General features: G+C 41.0%; 1 protein-coding gene across 1 annotated transcript; it reads left to right on the top strand.

The window, feature by feature from the left end:
* The first annotated feature begins 4002 nt into the window (after window positions 1-4002).
* triap1 (TP53 regulated inhibitor of apoptosis 1) lies at window positions 4003-7252 on the top strand. Its single transcript, XM_080429492.1, has one exon. The coding sequence runs from the start codon at window positions 4160-4162 to the stop codon at window positions 4397-4399; it is 240 nt and encodes a 79-aa protein (XP_080285618.1). The 5' UTR covers window positions 4003-4159; the 3' UTR covers window positions 4400-7252.
* Window positions 7253-11126: the final 3874 nt, after the last annotated feature.

Genomic DNA, 11126 nt, shown 5'->3' with positions numbered 1-11126 from the left:
ACACAGATTTTGGAGGCTATGTCCCTGGCAGAAAATGTTTTCAGATGATGGGGGTCCGTGGAAAATATAGATTAATTTGGAAACAAGGCAAGCCCAAATAAACAGCCCTTATTAAGCAAGCAACTTGACAGAAAAACAAGCCGCTTATAATAAGCGGACATGGCAACTTTGGGCAGCACTCACACCGGATATCCTTTCCACGTCTCATACTGGCAGCAGGGAAATGTAGTTTTTGGTCTGAAACGGACGTCTTCATTGTATTTTTGTCATCTGTTGTAATGACTTATCTCCGTCGGGAGAGGGAGACAACGGGCATAGAACTTTTTTGTAAGCAACGTGAACTATAATGTGTGAACCCCAAATGATGAGCAGTCCAAAGTTTTGTGTTTTAACTTATAAACAGATACTAACTTGCTAAATGTTGTGTAACTTACACAATCCCCATAATCCATTAATTACCATATTAATCAATGTACATTATATTGACAACATTTTATATTTTCAAAATTAAAAATCGCTGTTCAAACCAAGTGACAATATTTCAAAATCTGACTGATTGATTTGGATGAACGGTTCCTCAAGCTATATTGGACACAAGGTTGAAAAAAAAATTCTAGTGCAGGCAGCAGGCTACTTAAGAAATTGTCCAAAAGGTGCAGAACATGTGTAGGCCTAAATATGAAAATTGAAAATCTACCATCAATATTGCCTAGGGCGCCAAATTGCCTGTAGCCGAGCACATCGTGACGTGTACCCTGTGTTTGTAGCCTGCCCTACAGGGCCAGCTGCATGGGAAGTTGGGAACACAACATGACAGCCGCACCCATGTCCAAATGTAGGCTACATCCACAAATTAAAGTAGTTAGAGTGGGCAGCCAAAAGGAAAGTGGAGAAAGTGCAATGTTTTATGCCCATATTTATTTCATCATTACACAAACGGCAAATGAAGTCATCGGCACTCACAAACAAGTATGTACCACTTTTAATAATACACGGCAGCAGAAGGAAACAGACCTTCTTCTGGATTTCTGAGACACGTGAAGTCTGATTTTTGCACATCATTCCCCAAAGTGTGAGCACTGAGCCTGCATGTTTAGGTTACATTGTTTGGCTGTTCACTGACTGACTGACTGACAGTGGTGGAAAAAGTACTAAAATGTTTGAAAATAGCAGATCTACAAGCTCATAACGGTTGTGAACTTGTAGATCGGCTATTTTCAATTAGCCGATTTTCAAATAGGGCTAAAGTGGTTAATGTATGTTTTATAACGTAATAATGTATATCTGCAAAGTAACTAGGACCTAAAGTTTTCAAATAATTAGTGGAGTAAAAGTACAATATTTGCCTGTAGTGGTAGTCGAGTAGAAGTAAAGGTATAGACAATTGGAAATACTTCATTAAAGTAAAAGCAAATTTGTATTTAACTACTTGAGTAAATGTACTTAGTGAGTTTACACCACTGCTAAATGACACACACATACACATTTAATCATTTATTTATGTCCACATAAGAGATACAATACAAGGACACAAATATTACAAGATGCTGTAAAAATATACAGTCAGCAAATCATGGACAAATACCCCCACACCCTTCAGGGGTACAAATACCCACACTCCACACACCCTTAAGGGGTACAAATACCCACACACCCTTCAGGGGTACAAATAACAGCGTCTTCGCCATATTTGGCGGCTACCGTACTGATAGTAGAAGAGATTGCACAGAATTTTGCAAGTCGTTTAGCTGCTTTTTTTGGCATTCCAAGTTGTTGGAAGCTAACCTGGCTCCGTCAAATGGAAGAAGCTTGCGACACACATTTTGTTTCACAGCTACATCTTACTTAGCTCTGTGATGGTATGGAGGAATCGCACGCACACACACACACACACACACACACACACACACGCGCGCGCGCGCACGCACGCACGCACACACATTGATTGATTGATTGAATATTTTATTAGGCAAAAAAATTAAAACAGCACAGTTACATTTAAAATACTTTGTCTAACAGGTCCGTTCATAAAAGTCCTTGCGGACTTGTTTCCAATGAGGGCCTTGGTATTCAATTCATAGGCATATATAGTGGCACCACAGTTCAAATATCATTACAAAATAAACAGCAAAAAAAATAACACTATGTACAACAATCCACATCCAGCAAGTAATGTATTCTACTACTTTTGTGCTACTGTCTGCCAATGCATTCCCTATGAGAGGATAGTTAGCCTACTTTTAAAATGATCCTACATTGACGATATTGATTTAAATAAAGAATATATGTTTCCAAATGTATGGTGTCTTTGTCAACATATCTTCTTGTTTTTTTAATAGTTGATGTGTTTCACATTTAATTTGCCACTTTAATGGGTTACCCATAATGTTAACACAACAGAGGGTAGAAGGCCGGCAGACAGACAAGTAGTCGCATTTCAGTGACATCACTGTCTTTAGCGCCGAGCGTCGACTGTGAACAGGGGAATTCTCATCCCAATCCCGACTGACTTTGTTCATGTCTATATTTTGAACATCTCATATGCTTATATTAATTTTCTACCTACCGTGGAGCTCCGAAAGTACATGACAAATTAAAACGTGTGGGTTTACTGCAGTTGTATTAACTTGCCTGAATGTAAGTTGGGGAAATAACCCCAATAAAAATGGAGGAGTGACATATCCCGACATTTTCAACTACTTAGTGAATTCTCCAGGATAGTATTAATATACAAATAGTCTTGCAAGATGCTGTTTGGAAATAAATAGCCATAAGAATGATTCATGAGAGACACAAACGTATTTGGTATTGAAAACCTCAACCATGGTTGCATGGTAGGCTACATCACGGACGCATCCCGATGCGTCCGTGATGTAGCCTACCATGCAACCACTTAAACTTTAGATTTCAGATGCTAGAACTTTTGACACACTGATGGAGTATATTATAGTATATTGTGGGTTGTATATTGAGATGACAGGTATGTCACATTAAAAAGGACAAACCAAACAAATGGGACACTTTATTAGAACACAAAAAAAAATCACTACAGCCTCAGTAGTAGTAGTAGTAGTAGTAGCAGTAGTAGTAGTAGTCAGTAGTCAACCAGTGAAATTACTGTATTTTACAATGCCTCTCATAGGGATTGCGTTGCAGTTAATCGTTCTAACGGACCTCGAGTAGCGGTGCTGTCTCAAAAGTGGGCGTGAAATTTGTAGTACCCGTGTGTCTCTAATAAATACTACACTACCCACAAGTGTTGCGTTACCGTGGAAACGCTATTGGCCCCATGATTGGCCCCCGCAAACGTCACGTGAGTATGTGCCGTGACGACAGCCATGCGTGCTGCCGACAACGTCTAGCTGGCTCCACCAATCACAGCACACGTTTCAAGGAGAGCGTGCTGACGTCTTGACGCCCTGTTGCCGGTTCCACCAATCAGAACGCACGTTTCAAGGAGAGATGGAGGAGGAGCAAGGAAAGAAGGAAGGGAGGTAGGAAGCGAAAATAGCAAAGCTATAAGCCCACAATAAGTCACGGTGGTGACGTGTTGTGGGCATATAGATCTGCTATTTTCTGTACCGTTGGCGTCGACACCGTCGTACTACGAAGTGTAAATAAGACGTAACGAAGGAAGACAAGTAGTGTTGCCATGTCGGCTTATTATAAGCGACTCTGGGCTTCTTTTTCTGTAAAGCTGCTTGTAAAAATTGGTTATTGCGGGTTGCGGTTTTGTTGCTTATTTAGGCTTGTTTAAATTATTATTTAAACCAGTGGTTGAAAAAGTGTTTTGCCCGGGAAGTTGTGTTGTTAGAATGTTTCAAAAAATATTCCAAATATTCCACCTATTTTCAAATAGCCGATGCATAATAGGTTTAAAGTAAACTAAATGCTCATGTTGCTTCTTTTTGGCTTGTTTTCATAGACCTGGTTGCTTATATGTCTCACAAAAACTGGCAACACTGAAGACAAGCGCAAGTAGCCACTAGCCAGAGACCGACCATTCAGTCACCGTGTCACGCTGACGACATTGCGACGTGGGATTTAAACCGCATTTAAACGTCATTTTCTCTGTTTTGGGGAAATTTTCTCTTGTTTTGGGGGATATTTGCCGTCGTCTAAACGACATTTCCATTGGGGGGGACGTTTTGTTTCCGTGATGAACAGCGTGGGAGAGGGCTGCACCGAGCTGAAGCGGGAGTACGACCAGTGCTTCAACCGCTGGTTCGCCGAGAAGTTCCTGAAGGGGGACCGCGGGGGGGACCCGTGCAACGACACCTTCAAGAAGTACCAGCACTGCGTGCGGCAGGCCATCCGCGACAAGGACATCCCGGTGGACGGAGTGGCCTTCATGGGGCCCAACAGGGACGACGACAACAACGACAAGCCGCAAAGCTGAGGAGGATGATAATCAGGACTCGACATTAAGTTGTCCGCTTACGCTTATCATTGATGATGCAACCCCTCTGACTACAACAACACAATGAGCCTGCCTTGATGCTTTATCTGAATGGAGGGCAACATTAACGACCGTAATAATACTATAACAATAAACAGAAGTGGGGACAGCCACACTATCGCTTAAAATCCACATGCTATTTTATTTTTGAGTGGTGCTAACCAGTCCTACATTTGACCGTGTGTGTCTGTCCGTCCGTATGTTTGAGCACGGCCTCAACAGCTGCAGCTGATTGCAACACAAGGATGCAACCAGTTACACTAATTCAAAGGCACCACTCTCTTCACACTGGGTGTGATTTTTATTTTTGTTTTACCAATTTATCCCTGCATTCCTATTTTGGGATGTCATAGGTGAAATGTAAAAATGAACAAAGTTAAGACATTTTAATTTATTTTGCTATATGTCTTTGTCTATGATGAAGAAGTATATAGCGTTGTAAACCAACTTGAATCCTAAACTTCCCTATTCAGGGGGGAGCATTCGCTGAAAATAGCTGATCTACAAGGTCATGATGTGTGGCAGTATGACAGCTGAGCAATTTCCTTGTAGATTCTGTATTTATTTTCAGTAAAGACATATGGTGTTGTGGGTAAATACTACTAGAGAATCTAGTATAGAGCCCTGAGGCACCCCGGTCAACTACTAATCATGTAGGGTTAAATTTAGATTAGCCAATATTTTGTTTACCCCTCTTTTCTCCCAATTTAGTCACGCCATTTGCCACTGCTGTTGTATCCTCCTGGCTCACCTGCCAGTGGGTCCTCCTCAACATTCCCTGCTGACAAGCTCCACTCCAGCCTGCAGGAGTCAAATATCACCCTCCCCGCCCGGGTTCCCTCCCCCCGAACACAGCCAATAGTGTTCAAATTAACCGACTCAGCCAAACTGGAGATACTGGACGCACCTAACTTTATCAGATAACAGCGTTGGTCTGGTGGGGGGGGGAGTTCTTTTCCATATCGGACATGGTTATAAATAATTGATGGAGAAGGTGACTGTCTGCCAGTAAAGCATGGGCCAGGAGTTCTGTGTTCTAGAGCTCCCAGGGGCCCCTTGAGAGAGAGCCTGTCAGGGGCCTTTTCAGAGCTTCACAGGCCCTGTTTCAAACAAACATTTTAGGAATTGGATTGGAGCTGCCTACCTGATGACCCCAATAATAGACGCTGCTTTCGGGAATGCCTGCTATTCTCCTCCAACAACTATTAATCTATAGCAGCGGTTCATAACGTGGGACCTGGCTGGCAACCCCCAGGGGACCTTGTGGAGGTTTCCCGGGGTCTCCACAGCTAAATGATCGATAGTTTCGAACCAAATGGACCCTTATAGGTCTGTAATTCTTGGTCTTACAAAACATTGGTACTCTCTATTTTACAGCGTAGTTATGGGGTCCCAGAGATAAAGCAATCTATATAAAATGTCGGTCCGTGACCTAATGCATATCAAACTGGCGGTCCTTGAAATGATAAAAGGTTAAGAACCACTGATCTATAAAGATGCAGTTTTAACACCGTAAAGGATATATACGTGAGATGCTGAACATTGGCAGACATTATTTAAGCAGCAAACAGCGAGTGTGAAATGATTGTAAACAAGGCTGTTAGTCTTTGTAACTATGTACAGTCTGTCTGTTATTGGCAAATCTGTCCAACGCAGCTAAACAATGCACGCCTATCAGGTTGCCTTAGTTAGGAAGGGGGTTTGTGCCCCTTGTTCTGTAAGAATTCAGCTGGAGCCTGGAAGGTGATGCTTACAACCGTAGCGAAGCTGTGAGCAGAGCTACGAGCGTTTTGTTTACAGTGTGGAACTTGGTTGTATTTAATCTAGACTTTTGCCATGTGGAGGAGGTGTGTTCTACTCCATGGATCGCTTGACTACACTGGTCATAAAGGCAAGATTATGTGACTACATAAACTGTTCTGATTGCTTCTGTGATGTTTTTCAGTTGATTGTTTCTTTTTTAGTTGAGTGAGAATCCATCTGTGGTGGAATAAATACTCGGAGTTCTTAAGTGAAAGTAGCAAGCAGCACATTGTAGAGCATTTTTGGTAAGGACAATACAAGATGCCGGAAATGTTCGGATTGTAAATGCAACTGTACACATTAAAATCCTCAGTGTTTAACCATTTGTAATTCAGAGTTACATTAACACTGAAGATTTTAATGTTAATGTTAATTACTGGAAGGGTTGGTACTATATTGATCCAGAGCTGAGTGTTAGAACAGTGGTGGAAGAACTGCTCAAAAGTCACAATACCTTCATATAGAAATACTCTCTTGCAAGTCCTGCACTCACATTTTTACTTGAGTAAAAATACTAAAGTATTGTCATCAAAATACACTTACAAGTTCTCATAATGCAGAATGGACCATTTCATAATCATATTATTGGATTGCAATTAGTAATGCATTAGTCTGTCAATCACTTAAAGCTGGTTAAGATGGGGCAGATTTTTTCTGCTGGGTAGATTGACCTATAATCAAAATGTATCACTTTATGTATGTTGATTTATTGATCTATTCTAAATGATCTAAATCTGCAAACTTGTAGGCCTAAATCATGGATATTCAACTGGCGGCCCGCGGGCCAAATGCGGCCCACAGGGACCTTTCTTGTGGCCCCTGGAGCAATTCGTCGATTTTCAATTAATAAAAAAAGAAAAACGTATTCTTTTCAAAAATGATTGTTTTGGGGGTTAGTGAAAGTTACAGGTATGGTGTGTGCGATATGAAATGTGAGCTTACCGTAATCACAGTAATCCTTAATAATCATATTCCATAATAGTACTTGGCACGAGGGCTGGAAACTACCGGGCATCCCTTATTTCCAAGAAAAATAAGGGCTGTCAAAGCGACCTCAGCCACCAGCAGTGCTGCAGGCTGATCACCTCCCTGCCACACTCCATTGACAATTTGTGTAAAAGAAGCCTTCAGGCCGAGCATTGAGTGCATAATGAATGAACATACTTTTCACAAGGTTGATATTTTGGTATTATAAATAAAATGTTTGATTGGTCTCTCAATATTTTTGAGATACTGGATATAGGCTGGATATAGGAGATACAGGCTTGAAAAAGTATGTATTATATTTAAATAGCTGATGTTTAAACCCACAGAGCATGCTTTTAGAATGCCTATACAAAAATACAGTCGAATCAACAAAACAGTATGACCATGTTCTGATACAGCCGTGGCCGGCTGTGTGTGTGTGTGTGTGTGTGTGTGTGTGTGCGTGCGTGTGCATGTTAGGTTGGGGGGAAAAGTGCATTTGCACTAACAATTAAATGACAAATAAATAATAACGTAATGGTATTAACTGGTTACAAATGTCTTGACAGTTACCGGTTAAACGGTTAACCATGAACATTTTGTTATTTTTTTTTTTTACATAGGCCTGTGGCCCCCGACCTCAATTCATTTCCTCAACAATTTTGTCTCCCTGTCTAATCTAGTTGAATACCTCTGGCCTAAACAATGCTGTCAAATAATTGTAGTGGAGTTAAAAGTACATTTGCCTCTATCAAAAAGTCTAATTGCTCGATGTGAAAATGCTAATTAAGTCATAGGCCTATACTTAAAGGTGCTGTAAGTGATATTTTCTGGTTGAAACAAAACTTTGTTTTGTGCGAGCTCTATATTACTATAGAGTGTAACTTGTTCATTAACATGGGGTCTCCCCATCTCTCCAGCTCTTTAATAAACAGAACGTGCGTGTTCAGGTAGAACATACAGGTTCAGGTCGGTTGCCAATTTAATCCAATCAGGGGAGAGTACACATTTATCAGCCTCAATTTTAGTGTTCCAATTTTGTTTGCAATTTTTTTCTTTTTTTTTTTCTTGTTTCATCATTTCCAGTTTCATTTGTTTATCTTGAATCCTGTATGGATTCTCTTCTGATTGGAAGAAATGGGTATCCTGACCTGGAAGTTTAATTTCTGTTTACTAAAGAACAAACACTGCTGAAATTATTGCCTTTAGAATATCGTTTATTTTAACAGAACATCATAGCGCTTACTTGGGCATGTGTAATAATTAGTTACTTTCCACCACTGCTGGTGATCATGACCATATTGTGGTGACTGCCCTCATTCCACCGGCAAGTTTGGCCTGGGCTGCAGCGTGGCGGTCCAGGCACCCTAGGCGTCAATGCCAGCCTTTTTTTCTTTTGTAACAAAAAAAAAAGGCATGGGTTTCCGAGGCTAATGCCAGCCTGACAGAGTGTCGCGGGTTTGAATCCCGTTCCCGACTACCTTTTTGCTGCGTGTCACTCCCCATCTCTCCCCATTTCCTACAATCTAAAATATGTATTTTTTAATTGTTCAAAAATGTTTGAAAATAGCCGATCTACAAGCTTCGCAACCCGTTGCATCACGACACGATGTGAGCTCGAAGATCGGCTACTTTCCCTACATTCGCACTGTCCTACGCCGAAGTATAAAATAGGACATTAGTTAATGAAAAGAAGGAAAAAAAACTAAGCATAGCCTACAAAATATGGAATATGGTGATACAAGGTGTCTGCCCAACAGTGACAATATGGATGGAAGAGTGAACATGGAGCCATTGTGGATCTCACACTTCATGTGACCAGCCTGACATCAGTCATCTATGACATATCTATGACGTATGTCTCCATATTTGGGCAAGGTTTCAGCCTCATCAGAGCAAACGTTGATTTCCATTATGAAAATGTGAATAAATTGTGATGATACCTGTGTTGGCAGTGTTCACAAGAAATGTGGTGCTGATTTCTCTTACTGTAGCTGTTAGTGATGAGCGGGCCGACCCGTAACCCGCGGGTCCCGCGGGTGGTCGAGTCAGGATTTCAGAGGCAATTACGTGGGCTGCGGGTGAGCGGGTCAGCCGCTCTCACCAGCAAAAAAAAAAACTATTTTGAACAACATGCTTGTTTATTTAGCCCATGACAATGCTGTGCTACTGTAGACATTTAAAGCGACTTTGGGTACTTAAAAGAGCGCTATATAAATCTGAGTTATTATGATGATGATTATCTTTTTTTTCCCACCGCGGGTCGCGGGGCGGGTTGAGCCATAGATTTATATATGGGTTCGCGGGGCAGGTTGAGGCGGGTTGGGTTCCGCGGCGGGGCGGGGCGGGTCGGGTCATGAAAAAACCCGACCCGCACATCACTAGTAGCTGTGGGTCTAAAATGGGTCATGGACCCATTTTTATGGGTTGGGAGTAAATATCCCCTTTTGGTTTCCTGCTTTCTTTTATTATTATTTCAAAAATATAAAAAAAACAATGTAAAATATATATCGCAAATCCTCATAATTTATTAAAAAATTATTCAATCATTTTTCAAAAATAATGTCATGAAAAAATATATACTTTTAAGAAGGAGTAAAAAATTGTAGAGTGTTTGAAAATACATTTTTATCAATTTCATCCAATGAGGGGAGAATAACCCCACAAAGATCATGTGGCCAGCTGTGATCCAGTTCCATGTTTGTCTGCTCATCTAATTGTTTCATCACTTCCAATTGTACCTGTATTCTGTATGAGTTTTCTGTCCTGATTGGATGAAATTGGTATCCTGACCTGAGAGTGTTGCTATAGAGTGTTAACCCTTTAAGACCGGAGGCGATTCTTAAAAATGTTTTCTAAATCCTAAAAGTTTTTTGAAAAAAATCAAAAAAGTGTTCAAGATTTTTCAAAAATACCAGATCTACAAGCTCATAGCGCGGCACTCGGTGCCACGCTATGAGCTTGTAGATCTGCTATTGTATATCTGCTTGTATATCTGCTATTTTTGAATAGCCAAAGAAATCTAAAGTGACACAGATGCGTTCCAGGTCTTAATGGGTTTAAGTAACAGGGGAGACCCCATACTGAACAATCTATAGCAATGATTAATGTGGTGTTCTGGAGAAATAACAATATTTATGCTATCATTCAGTAAAATCAGTAAACAACATCATTCACCACTCACTGTGTCCTGCTTTGCAAATGGACATCCTGGTTTGAATCAACAACCCAGGTCCCATGAGCTTTTCTGTCACCCTTCATGATGGATCCACATCACACCAACATACACAAGTGTCTGACACACATTTTGTCAAGGACTACAACCTTCAACAAAAAAAAGACATCTTGAGTACTTCCAGTTGTGAGCCATCCATGCAGTGATGAATGCAGTCCACTAGAGGGCATCATTACACAGGAGAAAGCCCTGATTCCAGTCCATAGAGAAAACCAACAGAACATAGAGGACAGAATGAAGCTTGTGTTGTCCTCATAAGTTGACTCTGTCCATCAAAATAGAAGAACAGAAGAAAAGCACAATGTTCATGCCAGGGATACCAGTGGAGCCTGTAAACACACTGACACACATTGTATTATTGTTGCTAAAAAAGGTGGGCGGCCATAGTTGAGTGGTTAGTGAGCCCGCCTAGGGAGCCAGAGGCCCTGGTTGCAGGTCAGCAAATGTGTTTGGGAAATTTGTTTGGGAAACCCGGCCCTTATCCTTATAAATCACATTCATCGTATCATTGAACACAGCTGTTGTCTACTTCTACTGCTTCTTAAAGGAGTAGTTCACCCATAAAATGACGTATTTTCTATCAATTACACACCCCATGAAGCCTTGAATTTGTGGATTTATTAATTTTTTGTCGCATTCCTAAGCCAATAATTTCATTACCGG

The sequence above is a fragment of the Gymnoscopelus braueri genome (assembly GCF_963280865.1).
Source record: "Gymnoscopelus braueri genome assembly, chromosome: 5".
Classification (NCBI taxonomy): Eukaryota; Metazoa; Chordata; class Actinopteri; order Myctophiformes; family Myctophidae; genus Gymnoscopelus; species Gymnoscopelus braueri.
Note: the sequence above shows the minus strand (reverse complement) of the source record. Positions and strands in the feature narration are given on the sequence as shown.